The sequence below is a fragment of the Haliotis cracherodii genome, unplaced genomic scaffold, assembly GCF_022045235.1.
Source record: "Haliotis cracherodii isolate W230 unplaced genomic scaffold, xgHalCrac1.p SCAF_9, whole genome shotgun sequence".
NCBI classification, from domain to species: domain Eukaryota; kingdom Metazoa; phylum Mollusca; class Gastropoda; order Lepetellida; family Haliotidae; genus Haliotis; species Haliotis cracherodii.
This window is the reverse complement of record NW_027266343.1, coordinates 47268647-47286067: the sequence shown is the minus strand read 5'-3', so window position 1 is coordinate 47286067 and position 17421 is coordinate 47268647. Positions and strand designations below refer to the sequence as shown.

Below are 17421 nucleotides of genomic sequence, written 5' to 3'. Positions count from 1 at the left end.
CTACCATTGGCATTTGATAGGGGATCCGTCAAGGCGTCTACTGCGCATGCTTTGTTTCTCGCCTGCTGTCCACGACTTTGACTTCATCCGGAAGTGACGTAATTGCTGAGAATAGGATTCGTGCACCATAGGCAGGTACGTTTGAGGCTCGCAGTGATTCTGAAAGATAGACAGGCGTTTGAATGTTGTTTATCAATAGTCATCAATTATGTACCAATTATGAGAAAAATGACTCTGGCTGAAAATTGACAGGGCTATAATGAAAGGGTTAAGAACACTGTCAAATCGACTGTTGTACTTAGACGCATGTTAATGTGATTTGAAACCTCTGGATATATTCAAACATTATTATGGTGGTTATATGTAAAACAGCACGGAAGAAACTCGATTGTTATAACGTACCTGATGTTGTTCATAGAAGGCCTTGTACCCGCCATCCAGCAGGTACACTTCCGGGTAGAAGAGGAACGGGTAGCGGTCACTGTTCAACTTCCGGTCCATTCTTCTCAAATGACGTAGTCTGATAAGGGAATCGGATATCAACTTAATGACCCACTTACTGAGATGAAATAATATTCAGGATAATACGAAATATCTTTCAGTATGTAAGACAATATGATCAATGCAATCGCCTTGTTCAAAATGATATTTATTAGCTGGGTAATTAATTGAACTGTTAATGAATATGAATATAATTACTGTGAAAATGTATACATCGGTTGTTGTTATATGAGTAGGATCCGGTAAAACATTCTGTGGTAAGCTGCTTGGCATTCTATGGTTGAGCTTCTATGGTCATCTGTATGACATTCTATAGTAAGCTGTATGACATTCTATGGTAAACTGTTGGGAATGTTATAATGGTAATCTGTATGGCGTCCTATGGTCATCTGCATGACATTCTGTAGTAAGCTGTATGACATTCTATGGTAAACTGTTGGGAATTTTATAAATAGTAATCTGTATGGCGTCATATGATCATCTGTATGACATTCTATAGTGAGCTGTATGACATTTAAGTCTTAAGGCATTCACATAAGGAACAGAATTATGGATGTCAACAGCTTTATTATGAGAAACACAACGTAACGGAGTATATGCTTACTTCTTCATCAGGTGGATCATACATACAATCTTTTCCTCGTGTATGACATTTGATAAGCTATATGACATTCTATATTAGGCTGCATAGCATTCTCTGGTAATCTCTGGCGTTCTGTGGTAAGAGGTATGACATTCTATGACAAGCTTTGTGACGTTTTATGGTAAACTGTATGACGTTTTATGGTAAAGTTGTTACATGTATGGACCCATATGGTAAATCATCAGGCATTCTACGTAATCTGAGGCGATTGTACTGTAAGTTTGCAGCACTTTAATGTTGAATGGATGACATTCTTACAGTTTAGGTCCCCTCTCCGACGAGAACTCGCAGTGGAATATGAGGACATTCCTTTCAGTGGACACTCTCCCTCGTTGAGCGGTGATTACATCCGTTATGAGAGCCTCGGTGTGAAGGTTTAGCGCTCCCTGGGAGGACATGAAATGAAATGGTTAGTTGAACCAGTAACAAAAATTGTAAAAATGATTTTGACAGAGGTTTCAATATTGGATTGTATGGTACTTGTCAAACAGTTTTTTTTCCCTTTCGATGATATGAAAATGTTACCTCAATATGTCCTCCTTCGTACTCATACGGGTAACGACAATCAATAATTTGGTATCCGGAAATGACGTCATTGTATTTCCCTGCCAGTAGTTGACTGACTGTGAGGGGGGACACTGACTTCAGATCCTTGTGTCTCCCTTTGATTGTAGGGAGAGAGTGTGCCTACAAAGATAGAAAATATGTCTGTGAAACTTTAGAAAACCTGTGCAAGTATGGGTTTGGGTTTAGTGAAACCTTTAACAAGTTATATACATATGATATCCTTCAGCACTGATGAAAACGCCTGATTCTATTTTGCAGATTTTGAAATCGAAATAAGATTTAGTTAGAAGCACACGTAAAACCATTAGTTTTAGAAATTCTCTATGATCAACCGCACAAATCAGACAAAGTTTGTACAACTCGGCAATATTCCAACTATATGACAGGAGGTCTGCTAATAAGTCTAGACCAGACAATCCAGTGATTGACGCCATGAGCATCGTTTTGCACAATTTGGATACATTTGTCGCCTTTTAGGACATTGTAATAAGTCACCAGTGTCACATTTGAGAATCTACCAGACTGACATCAAGCATGACATTTACGTTCACAGACAAAGAGGGTTTTAACACATTTAATCAAATTTGCTGAGATTGCCCATGACCAGAGTCTCGCCTAAACCTATCAAGGACTACTACTCATTCTCACGCTTGACAGGGACATTCCTACTATTCCGAACTCCGAACGTGATTATGGAAGACAGGAACTATCTGAGGATCCCTATCAAAACTTGAGTTGTATACTTTGTTAGCTCAGCTTACCCTAGTTCCGTCCCCGATAAGGTTTGCCTCCTCACTCTCCATCCTCTCGACTGCTGTCTTCAGGGACTCCAGACACAAACTCTAAAAACATACACATCTATTGTTGAACACGGAGAAGCCTTCTGAAGAGGAAGACTCTAGGTGCATGTCATCCTCGATATATCCTTTTCTATTGGAGTGAATACTCTGTTGTTGTTTTCTGTTGTTTACGCCGCATTTAGCAATATTCCAGCTACATGACGGAGGTCTGTAAATAACCGAGCCTGGACACCACAAGGCAGTGATTGACATCTTGAGGATCGTTCTTGTGAGTGAGTATTGTTTTACGCCGCTTTTAGCAATAATCAAGCAATATCACGGCGAGGGACACCAGAAATGGGCTTCACACATTGTACCATGTCGGGAATCGAACCCGGGTCTTCGGCGTGACGAGCGAACGCTTTAACCACTAGGATAACCGCCCGCCCGAGGATCGTTCTACGCAATTGGGACACGATGACATGCATCAACCACGTCAGCGAACCTGACCACCCAATCCCTATGGTTTTACGACAAGCATAGTCGCATTTTATGGGTTGCTAAAGACCTATTAGATTATATACAGGCGTCGGTGGTTTTGAAAGAATATCGATTGGGGCGTAAAAAAACATTAACTCATGTAACGTCAATCACGTCAGTGAGCATAGACACCGCCTCTTACTCCAAGCATGGGTAACCGAAGACAAATTCTAACTCGGATCGTCACGGGTCGATAAATACTCAGGACCCATTCGGTATTCGAACACATCGCTAAAAATAGCCGTCTAATCAGATTGCACTCATTTCCTCACTTCGTGATAGGACAAATGGAGATGATGACGTCACATCCGAAACGAAGGCTTTGCTGCGAATGGGTGAGGGGTATTTACGGAGATATATTCCGTTGATAATCGAGGATGGCTGTATTTGAATGTGAAGAGTAGTTAGTTATACAGACAGACACTCTTCCTTCATTTGATTTGTTGTGTTTTGTTGTGTATATCAAGGTCTGTCAACTGAATATAAGAGGAGCGTTGTGGACGTCTGCAAGTTTATGAAACCCATCAATACGAGTTTTGTGTTGACACACCAAGGATCAGGGTGATTCTTGGATCCGAACCCACGATCATAGTATCATGACACGCCTAAGGGACGCAACTCTACATTGAAAATTGCGGTACCTTACACGATTCGCAACATTTAGGGTTGCTTGATAACTTGCTTGATAACGGTGTTAGAACCTACACCGAAACATCGCTCCTAATTGTTATAAAGAAGTTGTTCATCCATATATCTTATCCTTAGTTAGTACTCTAACTTCTAAATGCCTCTAAAAGAAAACATTTAGGTTATTTAACATTAACATGAATAAGCATTTTTTATTTATTTTATAAAATCAGATATTGCCTTTAACTGAACAGTCAGATAGCGTTGCATCACGAGTGCAAATCTCAAGCCACGTGCTGACCTTGGATTTGTGGGAACTAATGTGTGTCGCTACATCGTTTGAGAAACTCAATGCCTATGAATATGTGACAAAAATAATCTAAAGAGATATAGGCATTACCTCATGGGAAATCGGCTTGAAAAGGAATTTTCTCGGCAGGTTCTGTGGTGAGTTATCGCCCCTTGTGGGCGTATCCTGTTCCTGAAAACAATAACACACATATGTATTCCACTTATCTACACCTGACGCCTACCTCTCCATGAATGTCTCTTTTAAAAAGAAAAGAATTCTAAAAAAACCGCTTTCAGTAACCAGATTTTTTATCAGGGTGTTAGAATAACAATTCTATGGAAAAGTAACATTTTGACGCTGATTTACATTGTGCTTTTAGGTGTTTGGGGAACTGAATATGACGACAATGAAGTATATGTATATACTACTCAAAAAAGATTAAGGATCACCCGATTCTTTCATATTACTTCCCATGTAGTACGAAAGTATCGGGTGATCCTTAACTTTTTGTGAATTGTATGTAAGTTCGATAAATCAACCTTAATCAGTTTCGTCAAACATGTACTTAATGCTCAAGTGCATTGACAATTTCAATAATTCAGTAATGCTTCAGTTATTATAAAATAAAAGTATGGTTGGCTATTCCTGCAGATCAGCGTCCTGTTTACGTACCATGGCTGTGCTCTCGGGGGAGTCGATGCCACTGTCAGTGAAATCCTCCTCCAACTCACAGTAACCCCTGCAGGTGTTACGTTGTGGGGTCACGTGCCCACGACAGTCACGTGATCCACTCTCCATGTCAGCGTCACTCAATGGATGTGACGTTCCCCGGCACTCCCCACCCAAGCTGGTGTGAGGTGTCGTCATGTGACGCATCTTGGCAGGGTGAGGCAGACAGCAAGGGGGAGCCGAATCGTCGAACTATAACAAGCAGGATTAACGTGCTATTTGTATATGTATCATGTTTGGGAGAGGCATTCAGATAAGCAAAATTTGCTTTTTGCCAATCCCTCCACTTTATGGAAATGAATATGTTTATAATATGTTAAGAAAGCAAGCCGCCTTTTACCTCGTATATTAAAAATGTTCTTCCACATCACTACGATACTATGAATGATGCAAAAAGCTGGGCGTCGAATTAAAATATACGAATATATTAAAATACATTCAGTGCAATTGACTAGATATCTGTTTTACTTGTTTGTTACTTTGACGCATTGCAATAAACATTCATCTAGGTGGAAATAAACATGCATAGAAATACTCACAGCCAGACGTCTTCGTGGCATGTTGGTAAATCGGAACTGTAAAAAGATACGTTCCATTACAAACTTATCGATCCAAATGTTACAGTCTCTGCTAGGATATGTTCACAATAAAGTTTGAGTTTTACGAAACCCGATTTCAGAAGTACCTAGTTTGAGAAAACATCCAACCCCATGTGTCTTGTCTTGTTTTTACTTTTCTTATCATGAATTGTTCTTATATCCTTATCATTGCTTTGATCTTCATAGCAATTCGCCAAATTTGTTCAGATTTGGTTTAAAATTGTCATTTCACAATCTTTATTTCTCGTTCATTCAAAGATTGTAAGTGTGCCAAATCAAATATCACTGTAAGCACTATATAAATGACTATATATATGACTTCCATGACAATACTTTCCGGTATGACATAAATATTCCAATTATGTGATGATTACTGTATGCAGAATACGTATACAATGAATAAAACTCATTCATTGTGTACATACTTTGTGAACATTTCATCCAACATTATATGGCTGGCACACTCCATAACAATTCATCAATAATTCAATTTTGAAGGATAATAATAACACGGTATAACATTCGGACAAAAGAAATTATGACATATAGTTACTAAGAAAACATAGATCGGCACAATTAGAATCATCATGTTATTGGTACTTTTGAAAACACATACATGTGCACATCTTTGCTTGACAAGGGTTTAAGGATCTATAACGAAATGTTGCTATTACAGTAAAATAAGGAAGTTGTTATCTGTAAATTGTGTAAGCCATCATGTTTTACGAAATGCTTATCAAACAATTCATGTACACATCCTCCCAACATTTCACACAGACACTTAGGTTAATCCAAATAGGACAACACATTCACGTGGATGGAACGCACGCTTCTTGAGCAATGTTCATGATATACGCTTTTAACAAAATTAACAAAGTCTTTTTAAGAATTAACTTCAAGCGGTAGATCTATAAAGAGGCTAAAACTCCAATTTACTTACGTGAACAACACGGGTTACAAATTGCCAATTAAACTCCCCAAGCTCACTCGTGTAATCCAAAGCGAGAGTCTCAACGGTTGTGTTGGGAATGAAATCAGGAGCCGGTACTTATGGTGTTTGTGTGTATGGCCATCTGGTTGTCAACCGTACTTACATGTAAACAATCCCCTAATCCAATCCTAGCCATATGGAAGCATCAGTGACATTTGCAGGTAATAATTAGCGTAAAATGCTAATTGGTTCTGTTTGTTTGAGTAGCACCAAGCGAGTCATCGTTACAATCTCGCCTCTCAGAACGCCCGCGAAAACAATGCCTGTCAATTAATCCCATAAGAATGTATTAATTACCAACCTGAGTAAGACTTGCCGTAAAGCACCTTTTTGAGATAATCCCTTGTAGCAATGATGTAAAGGGAGGTAAGTTGTGTTGGGAGGAATCGGTGCCGGGTCGTGGGATGGGATTAGCTAATTAGTATCCGATTAATGAGATAATCTGCATGAAATGTTAGTCATATCTACCGTTAGGCAATGTGTTTAGGGAGCTAAGGTGAAAGATTTCGAGCTTCAGCTGACGTAATTGCGCTAATAGTGTAGTGTCACATGCGGGGAGCAGACGACACGAATCTGTAAACTGAGGCTCAAGTCATAAACGTGTATCTCTCTCAATATTTACACAAGGATTACATATACAACACAACACATGTAATGTCGACAAGTTGTTTTACAAATCAGAGCTGCGGAGATATTGTTAAATTGGTCGTTTCGTGACATCATGGCATTTTCTTTGATTTCTAGCTACGTTTCAGTAAGAATGTTACCGTTTCTTTGCTATAGCATTAAACAAGTCGAGAAGATTCAAACCCTCAAAAAACCAAATATATCTCACAATTGTATTATTTTTCTTTAATGCCTTCATGAATATAACTTGCACTGGAAAGGCATTGACAAAAGTCTTCTTGGATCCAAATTCATTGAATAGCAATATTTTTAAACTAGATCTCATAACTGAGGATATGATTTCACTTATCTTTTCGGTGGAATATTCATTTAGAGATTATCATTCTGTCAACCATCTCACATGACGCGTATGTCTTTGTTGAAATGTATTTGTGATAACGATGCAATCAGGTTTCATCAAGAACGGTGCAACGAATAAATACATATTGCATGTCTGTTACATAGCCCGTGTTTCCTGGAGGTAAATTTGTGCATGTTACCTTTGAATAAATTAAATCCAGTCTTTCAAAGGCATTTAGGAGGAGAATCTATGGATGTCAACTTCTTTATTAGGAGGAACACAACGTGAAGGAGATGGTGGATGGAGGAGTAAGCATATACTCCGAAACGTTGTGTTACTCATAATAAAGAAGTTGACATCCTCAAATTGCATTCTTTAAATTAAATGCAGTTTTAAATTTTCTATAATTCTGCATTCCTCGCGAACCGATCTATAAAGCGATCTCAGAGCTACGTAAGCCAGTGTTAGAGTATGGGAGTTACAATCACCTTTGGGCTATGATCGCTTTGTGGCACGGGGCCCTGGTGGTTTATATGATACAAACACATCGAATAGCAATATTTGCAAAAGTCACCCGACACATATTTTGCAACCATTGCCTAATCATCACCTTGAGCACTTTTACACAATGAATAAAACAAACGGAATTCCTTATCAACGCTTTATTACATGTTTTATGACTTAGCAGTGAGAATAATTTCAAGCTTTCTTTAGGAAATCGTCTGATTAAGACATTTGCTTGTAATCCTTGGTTTAAGTACAGAGGGTTGGATTATCTGAGTAATAACCATCCGATCCTGACCCGGAATCGTCATTGGTATCAACGGTTTCAACTGTTACAGACATATAATTCAAACACTAACAGTCATATTTGTACAGTTCACGTGCAAAAGCTACGGGAAAAGGTCCCCAGTGCCACCAATCCTAAGCACACATACATGGCGGCTATCCAATATATACTATTCAATCACCAAAGAACAATTTATTGTATTCTCAAATTTGATAGATTTCTGACGCTACCCGCTTTTTTATTTTATGGAAAACGTCATGTTTTCATATACCTTTCTGTCAAAGAATATCAGATAGCTAATTGTGGAAAAAATATGACAAGAACATGGGATGATGTCCCCACTAAAATTGTTATTGCTTTTATATTCTCCTATATATGACATATCAAATGATGCCTATATTTGATGATATGTACCGCTTTCCTAACTTTGACAGCGCCCTCGGTATACCTATATATAATTTTAATAGGAGATCGGAAAGAAACGCACAGGAAGAAACACAGAAAAGGTTACAAATTTACTTAAGACCATTTTTCCAGAGACTGTGTTACCTATTTGTTTATGATGTTGGGGATCAAGTCTTTGATAGGAGACTCAAAAGGAGTTGAAAGAACATGAAGACATGAAACGTTGATGGATAACAACATCGCTTTAAACAATGAATAAGATGGACATTGGAGATTGTTCTGTGGATCTGCAACTTCTTTATTACAACGAATGCGACGTTTAGCTGCAGGTTGTAACACTGTCATCAAACGTGTAATTCCATTACTTGCTTTTATAAAAAAAAGCCGTTATACGGTGTTAGTATCTTCACCGAAACTTCGCATTCGTTGTAATAAAGAAGTTGAATATCCATAGAATCTCCTTGTTCATCATATCATACCAACTTCTAAATGCCACTTAAAGAAGTAGTAAAGAAGTTGTTATCCATATAAGATAATCCTGAAACGTCGTTATAAACAATAAAGCAGTTGTTATGCAGATATTCGAGGTCAAGGATGTAGCCGGTATCCTTGCTAACGTGGACAAGCATGGCAGCAACAAGTAAAACAAAAGGCTGCCATGTCTATTGAAAATCGAGTGTATATCCTAAACACGAAGCAACTTCCCATCGAAGCCTCGAAAACCATTGTCCGACAACTAACTCCAGCTATATCCTTATAAACACAATCCACTATACACAAGCCGAAACCCATTTCACCCTTCTCTAATACCCAGTAGCCATTTTCGTTTCAAAAATGTTTTGACAACTAAAGCAATTAAGATTCACTTTGACAGCAATTGCCTCCCTTGGATATGAAGCTAAGCGTTGGGTAATATTAACCTGGGATGTACGTCACACAGGTTGAATCGACTTACTTAATCTGTGTTGTTGTTTACACCAAATCTCAATTTCTAAACAAGCGCGGGTGCAGGTGCTGTCACCACACACGGTGAGGCATGATGGCGTGCACGTGGGAGCCAGTCCAAGTGGTTGTTTTAGTTTACACAACTATTGAATTTGGAGATTGTCTGGTCACACCTATTGTGTGAAACTCAAGATGGAGAGCTGTCCTTTTATGCCGGACATGTATATAGCGACAGGACCCCCGGACTGCCATTCTATACTGCTACTGCACCCCGACACACACCACTTTGGTAAGAGTAATAATAGAAAATACTGATGAAGGCGTACTATCGCTTACAAATTTGAAGTATGTAAGACAATTTGTTTCAATTTGGACAAATATTCAGTATAAATCCTGAAGTGTTTGTGCATGTTTTGTATAGTTTTCAAAATTGTTAATAATGATAACATCTTTGTAAATGTTTTCTTTCAATATATTCTACTTCTGGCATTAATTTAATGTATAACCAACACGGTTCAGAAATAGATACACTGGAATATATGAATGATATATTGTTGTAGCGTTACTAAAAGTAGTAGCTGAAGTAGAAATAAATTGATAATTGAAAATTGCTTATTCTTAAATGTTGTAATATTTTTTCAGTGAGTTTTGAGAAATTGGCGCGTTAAGAAGACAAGGTTATTTAAGGTGAGATTTTTGTACACAGATTGATTGGATTGTCGTGCAGAAATTGAGATAAGATTAGCAAGAATAATTAAGAAGCGAATCGCATTGACGATACAATCATGTTAAACGTAACACTGATAATTACACTGCCGTCATATTGACAGGGTCAATTGATTGAAATACTTTATATATTTTTATGATTATCAATGTAATTATTGTATCATGACACTTCACAAATCGGACAAGAAATAGGGAGAACAAATACAATGTGTCAAATATATACATTTTATACATTTGTTTTTGCATAGATGGATCTTTCAACATCCGCAACCATAACGACCAGTCCCGACCTCGTGACCGCGAAATGTCGGACCAAGAGTTCGTTAAGTGACGACGAAGACATGTCACGTGACAGTGGCTATGGGTCTCCAGACATGTCTGTAGGGGTGAGTATACGAACATACCCCCCACACCCCCCCACACACACACCCCCCACACACACCCACACACCCACACCCCCCCCCCCCCACACACACACACAAACTAACATTAATTTCAAAATAAACACACAATGTCATTTTTACCTGACATGCTAAAAGCGCAAGACTATGGTATGGTCTTTTGTTAAGCGTTTGCTGTAATGAACGCTTGTTGGGCATTAAATACAGTAGATTGGAAGGACATTTTACACACTGGCAATTTCTGGCAAGGTGAAGGCAACCCCAGGCAACCTCAGATTGAATTAAGATATGTATAAGATGTGGGTACTTAGGTATAATTCAATATATAACAAATATCCCAATTTATGTCCATACTTATATCCTCTATCTCAGAGAACCGGGGATGTCCATATTCCCATCCTCTAACATAGTGATCCGTTGATGTCGATCGTCCCATACTCTAACATAGATATTCATTGGTGTCTACATTCCCATCCTCTAACATACAGATCAACTGATGTCTACATTCCCATCCTCTAACAAAGAGATCAACTGATGTCCATGTTCCCATCCTCTAACATAGAGATTCACTGATGTCTACATTCCCATCCTCTAACAAAGAGATCAACTGATGTCCATGTTCCCATCCTCTAACATAGATATCTATTGATGTCTACATTCCCATCCTCTAACATAGAGATCCACTGATGTCTATATTCCCATCCTCTAACATAGAGATCCACTGATGTCCATATTCCCATCCTCTAACAGAGATCCACTGATGTCTATATTCCCATCCTCTAACATAGAGATCCACTGATGTCCATATTCCCATCCTCTAACATAGATGTCCATTGATGTCTACATTCCCATCCTCTAACATAGAGATCCACTGATGTCCATGTTCCCATCCTCTAACATAGAGATCCACTGATGTCTATATTCCCATCCTCTAACAAAGAGATCAACTGATGTCCATGTTCCCATCCTCTAACATAGAGATTCACTGATGTCTACATTCCCATCCTCTAACATAGAGATCCACTGATGTCCATGTTCCCATCCTCTAACATAGAGAGATGCACTGATGTCCATATTCCCATCCTCTAACAAAGAGATCCACTGATGTCCATGTTCCCATCCTCTAACATAGAGATCCACTGATGTCCATGTTCCCATCCTCTAACATAGAGAGATGCACTGATGTCCATATTCCCTTCCTCTAACAAAGAGATCCACTGATGTCTATGTTCCCATTCTCTAACATAGAGATCCACTGATGTCCATGTTCCCATCCTCTAACATAGAGATCCACTGATGTCTACATTCCCATCCTCTAACATAGATATCCATTGATGTACATGTTCCCATCCTCTAACATAGTGCTCCATCTCTGCAGGTCTTCTCCCTGGAGACACCCGAGACCAGGGCACCAAAGAGGAGTTTTGACATCACTCAAGTCAGGAGGTCGCTGTTTTCTTTAAAAAGATCACGCACCGATTCTGTTGACGACAGCGACGACGACGACGGACCACGATGTGAAAAACGCCAACGACCCTTCATCGATGACGTTGACGAGGGCGATGATGAGGTATGCACCTATTTTATTCCAGTGAATCAATCATTTGTTACACTTGGGACTGGTCGCTGGAATGCCAAAGCAATTCGACCCATCCTCAATGCATGTCAGCTGCTTAATTCTCTCCTGATTTGGTATGAACATCCCATTTCATAGTCTGTATAAATATTTGTAATATTCCCAATGCTTTAAGAACAAATTGAAACACTAGTTGCATCACAGTTTGCGTTAAGCAAAACTACGACCAAGTTGATGTAATATTTGATGTTGAATAGTCTTTGATTTCTGTGATGACAATTAAGACCTTAGGGGGCAATGGGGGCCCTGTCGTGTAAGGCGCCGGAATTCTCTGTGAAGAGTTGCGTCCCTTGGGTACACCAGAAACCTGTGATAGTATTCGAATCACGATTCGCCCCGATTATTAATATTATTTTATTTTTTGCACCCTACCCATGCTCGTGGGTTTCACTCCCACATGAAGCTGACAAGCCGTTATATACCTGGAATACTGTTCAAACGGCGTTAAACCCAACTCACTCACTACACAATTATAGAGAAATATTATATATGACATGGTTTTTAAGTCGGAGAAATCACGCGGATCGTTTCGGGGTTTGGTATTTCTACTCCCGGAATGAACAGATTCGAGTGATTTCTCCATTACGAACACCACACATGATATAATGTCATCACCATAGATGAGGTCTACATATACATACATATACATACATTTACATATACATACATTTACATATATATATTTGCATTTGCATAATTACAACACTATCATTTGAAACTCTAGGTATTCCTGGCGGACGTTACGTCAGATGTCGTGAAAAAGGCCGTTGACAAGATGGAGATCGACAGAAGTCTTGTCGGCGACGGATCACAGGTACATTGACGGATTTTACTTTGGGTATCTTTGACATTTACACCGGAATCTGCTTTTAGACCATCAACTTTTAGCGGTTTCTTGTTCTTATAACATTTTAATCATAATTGATAGATTCATGTTTGACCCATTGTTCAGAAGTGATTTAGCTTACTGCAGGTTACAAAAATGCCATATTTTGTGTCGAAGTATTTTCTTCATATGAGGTTTTGTGGATAGTACTATTGGAATTCCGAAAAGTTATGTAAGCCAGAGGCCCATAATAACAATACTGGATAAATGGAGAGTGATTCACAGATGACAGCATAATGTTAATTTTTATGTCTATTTGTGTATTTCTCAGGAATATATGTTTTCCTCAACATAGAAGAGATTACAAATAAACAGAGTGATATTCATCTTCAATGTAGGATAAATTACAGATTCTACAAGTTCGGTTCGTTAACTGTTAATTCCTGATGTAATTACAGTTATTGGTTTAACACCTACGCAGAAAGACAGGTTGGTTGGTTGGTTTGTTGTTTAACGCCGCAATCAGAAAAAGACAGGTAGTGGTATTCCGCGTATAAGGAGATAAAGAGTGACATATTTCGTTTATTGATGTAACGTATTCATTTTGATGTGACGGATTGGAATGGTATGTTGGTATGACGTATTTCATGAAATGAAATGGCACGGTGTAAATGTTGGTATGACGTATTTCATGGAATGGAATGGTGCGGTGTAAATGTTGGTATGATGTATTTCAGGGAATGGTTAGGCGCAGTGTAATGTTGGTATGACATTTCAGGTAATGGTATGACGCAGGGTATATGTTGGTATGTCATATTTCAGGCAATGGTGTGATGCAGTGTATATGTTGGTATGACGTATTTCAGGTAATGGTAAAGCGCAGTGTAAATGTTGGTATGACGTATTTCAGGTAATGGTAGGACGCAGTGTAAATGATGGTATGACGTATTTCAGGTAATGGTAGGGCGCAGTGTAAATGTTGGTATGACGTATTTCAGGTAATGATACCGTGGAGTGTAGATATTGGCATCATGTTTTCAGGTATTGGTTTACGAATTTCAGATATATGGGTATGATATTTTATACGTAAGTATGGTGATTTCAGGCATTGGTATGACCAATTCCAGTAAATAGTAGGCTGATGTGTAGGTATTGGTATTATGACAGCTATTTACATGACATTTCAAATATTATGGGGTAGTATATGTATTCGTATGACAACTTTATTTCAGGCGTTGGTATGACTTGTTTCAGATTCAGGTTTTCGTATGATACATTTCAGGTAATGGTAAGCAGCGGTGTAGGTATTGGTGTTGCGTATTCAGGTATTGGTTTGATAATTTCAGGCATTGGCAGAAATTTAATTGGCACTTTGGTAATTTGGTATTTGTATGGCGTATTTCAGGTATTTGTATGAGGTATTTCTGGTAATAAGCTACAGTGTTAGTGTTAGTATGACAATTCAGCTAATAAGCTACAGTGTACTCCTACTTCAGATAATAAGATGTAGTGTAATACTCGGGTATTGGTATGATTTACTTCAGGTAATTATCAACTCGGGTGTACATACTGGTTCGTCTCTGTGCACGGAATTAAAACCACCAATTGTGTTTGCAGACACACTGTCTCCCGACAATGGAAGGGAAACATAAAGACCTCAAGTCAGTGTCTCCAATAACCGTCAGTCAGCTTCTAGCTGGGAAATACAATGACGTCATTTCCGGCTACCAGATCATTGACTGTCGGTATCCGTATGAATACGAAGGCGGACATATTGAGGTCAGTATAAATGTGGATGTAAAATCGGCCAATTGCAACTAATTGAAAATATATTTATTTTTTGTAATGGTAACAATCACCACATTAATAACATCATTCTAAAAACGACACATTATGTATATTTTATATTTTTTCCTTTCAGGGGGCACTTAACCTCTTTAACGAGGCCCTTGTCACGGAATTAGTCACAAACGAGCAAGGGAGGCAGTCAACCGAAAGAAACATCCTCATTTTCCATTGTGAATTCTCCTCTGAGAGGGGGCCTAAATTGTAAGTGATTCAGTTTGTTCAGTTGAGATAAAGAGGTGTTAAGTGTTAAGTGTTAAGTGAAACTCGTTAAACCGGACCTCGTTAATCCGAACATTCCGTTTTCCGGCCCGTTATCAGGAACAATCCTATGTATATTTTGTTGCGATATTTCTACGTACCCGCATCCCGTTAAACTTAAAATTGGAGGCTTATTAATCAGAACGATCTCGTTAAAAACGAGTCCATCCATAATAACCAGGTTTCGTTGTAGTGAAGGTTACAATCGGTGCATTCCTTAATATTACAAATGCATGTCTGAATTTCATTGAAATACGGTATGTTACAGACTACGCCATCTACGAAGCTTAGACCGAAAGGTGAACAGTGACCGCTACCCGTTCCTCTTCTACCCGGAAGTGTATCTGCTAGATGGCGGTTACAAGGCCTTCTTTTCAAAACACCAGGTATGCTGAGAAATTGTTTTTCATGAGTCGAATGACGGCTTTTTAAGTTATTGAGGGCTGTCCCTACTGGTACGCTATACCTACGGAAGAAGGTAGGCGGCCATCTGTATAATTGGCAGTAAAACCTCGTACAACGGAATGTCATAACGGCATGTTACAACGGAAATAAATCAACATTTAATAATTTGATTTGCAGGACCATTGTGAGCCTCAGACGTACCTTCCCATGCTGCACCACGATTTTAGCTCTGCATTACGTCACTTCCGCTCTACCAAGTCTCACGCAGTGCGAGAAAGAAAGAGAGCATTTCAAAGAAGACAGGTTTTGGAAATGTCCCCCTCTGCTTTCACGCTGTGAATATGTTACTACGATTACCTAGATGGTATAGAAGATGACGGAATTGGTTCAGAGAATTGTTTCGTCCAATACAGTCATAGAAAAAATGTGACTTTGTTTATCTGGTAGAGCTAGCTGTCCACGTGAAGTAGACGCTAGCTGTCGACGTGAAGTAGACGCTGCCCCACAGCTTTATTGGGTGTAACAGTGTGGGGCTATTGAACTTTGTGTAGCAGTAGTTGGAGTTCAGCGAATGCACGGATGTTGGGCTATTGTGGGGAAGTAGCAGTGCTTGTTGAAACTGTTGTTTACTCAGATTGTTGTGAGTTGTTGGACTTGTTGAACTGTTGTAATGTATTTTGCTAGTGCAACGTGGTCGAGTGCTGTGTTGAGAATGTCGACCGATAGCTGCGCGTAGATCACATCCTAATGTCAATAACATGTTTGAGTATTTATGGGGACCATATCTATCATTATTTATTCATATTGAGGGGATAAAATGTACTTTGTCGGTCGCTATCTTGGTCTACTGTGCGGATTTATGCAGTCAAAAGCAACTATTCATAAAATGCAAGAGTATTTCCAGGGATGAATGCAAATGCATCGGGGATGTATGTATGTTACCTCTTGTCGTATGCAGTAGAGGATAATTGCCAAGGATAGAGACCGACAACATGTTCCCGTAACTAGTCCTCCAGTATTTGTGCTTCTGTAATAAAAAGTATATACCTCGATCCCAGATAGGAATACGGTGCTATTTCATGCTATTTACATATCAAGGTTTGCAGCATGTCTTCTGTTGTTTGTATTTAACGCAATGCTTTAATGTCCATTATAGATAATGATTTGCTTGTATACTTTATATTTACTGTCAATAAAAAATATAAACCTATTTAAACTGTTTTTCTGCTTTATTCAACCATACTGTTTTCATGGCGTGTCATCGCCTACCACTATTTAGTTTCCCTATCATGCATAGTATACTGAAATGTTTGATGTCGACCTTTTTTGAAATTATGCGTTACAAATTTACAAAATATTGATTTAAATAAATTGAAATAAAGCTTTTGCTAAATTCAAGTCTTTTGGGGATTTACATACATCAATTGTTCCTTTAGATAAATTAGGAAGTACAGTTTTCTCCCCTTAGCGAGATGAAGTTGTTTACCGCCGTACTCAATATTCCAATACTAAGTCTTCCGTAATAGAGAGGCGGAAGTTTTAAACATACGGGTGTTGATAAGTGTAATAAAACTACAAAAGCACATCAGAGTTTTCTTGCTAATGGGGTTATCAAATGGTTTGTTGCCTTTCCTAAGTCCAAGTATGTCACTATTTGATTGTGATTAATAATTATGAACGTCAACGCCAGAGAATAACAAGTATCGATTTTCCGCCGGGGGTAAAAGGCAAAATAAGCAATCATATGCAGTACAAATATGTAAAAACATATTTATTTTCTATATAGCCACCAAGAACACACGTCACACAATATATGTTCTCTTCGAATGTTAACAAATCTACCAGTTTCATCTAAATCGTACCCAGGCTGAAATATTGGCGAAAAAGCTGTGAATCGAGATCAGTCGGAATCGTAAATAAACTTCCTTAGTTTTCTTATTATTGAA

General features: G+C 38.6%; 2 protein-coding genes across 2 annotated transcripts; one reads left to right on the top strand and one right to left on the bottom strand.

Moving 5' to 3' along the window:
* Positions 1 to 4825, bottom strand: LOC139451923 (M-phase inducer phosphatase-like). The gene is made up of 7 exons (XM_071233207.1): positions 4622 to 4825; positions 4058 to 4138; positions 2473 to 2553; positions 1670 to 1831; positions 1403 to 1530; positions 403 to 520; positions 1 to 159 (listed from the first exon to the last, which is right to left on the bottom strand). Exons 1-7 carry the CDS (start codon positions 4823 to 4825, stop codon positions 1 to 3), a joined length of 933 nt encoding a protein of 310 aa, XP_071089308.1.
* A 5524-nt stretch (positions 4826 to 10349) lies between these two features.
* Positions 10350 to 16201, top strand: LOC139451922 (M-phase inducer phosphatase-like). Its single transcript, XM_071233206.1, has 7 exons — positions 10350 to 10487; positions 11881 to 12072; positions 12863 to 12952; positions 14582 to 14743; positions 14886 to 15013; positions 15339 to 15456; positions 16160 to 16201. The coding sequence occupies exons 1-7, from the start codon at positions 10350 to 10352 to the stop codon at positions 16199 to 16201; spliced, it is 870 nt and encodes a 289-aa protein (XP_071089307.1).
* The last annotated feature ends 1220 nt before the right edge of the window (positions 16202 to 17421 follow it).

Bases quoted from the DNA above. Each gene is read 5' to 3' on its own strand.
- LOC139451923 (XM_071233207.1), bottom strand. From the start codon at position 4,825: ATGCGTCACATGACGACACCTCACACCAGCTTGGGTGGGGAGTGCCGG. The intron at 4,139-4,621 runs GTACGTAAACAG...TATTGTTTTCAG, and splicing joins CCCCCGAGAGCACAGCCATG to GAACAGGATACGCCCACAAG. The intron at 521-1,402 runs GTAAGAATGTCA...TTCCCTTATCAG, and splicing joins TCGGAGAGGGGACCTAAACT to ACTACGTCATTTGAGAAGAA.
- LOC139451922 (XM_071233206.1), top strand. From the start codon at position 10,350: ATGGATCTTTCAACATCCGCAACCATAACGACCAGTCCCGACCTCGTG. The intron at 10,488-11,880 runs GTGAGTATACGA...CCATCTCTGCAG, and splicing joins CTCCAGACATGTCTGTAGGG to GTCTTCTCCCTGGAGACACC. The intron at 14,744-14,885 runs GTCAGTATAAAT...TTTTCCTTTCAG, and splicing joins ACGAAGGCGGACATATTGAG to GGGGCACTTAACCTCTTTAA.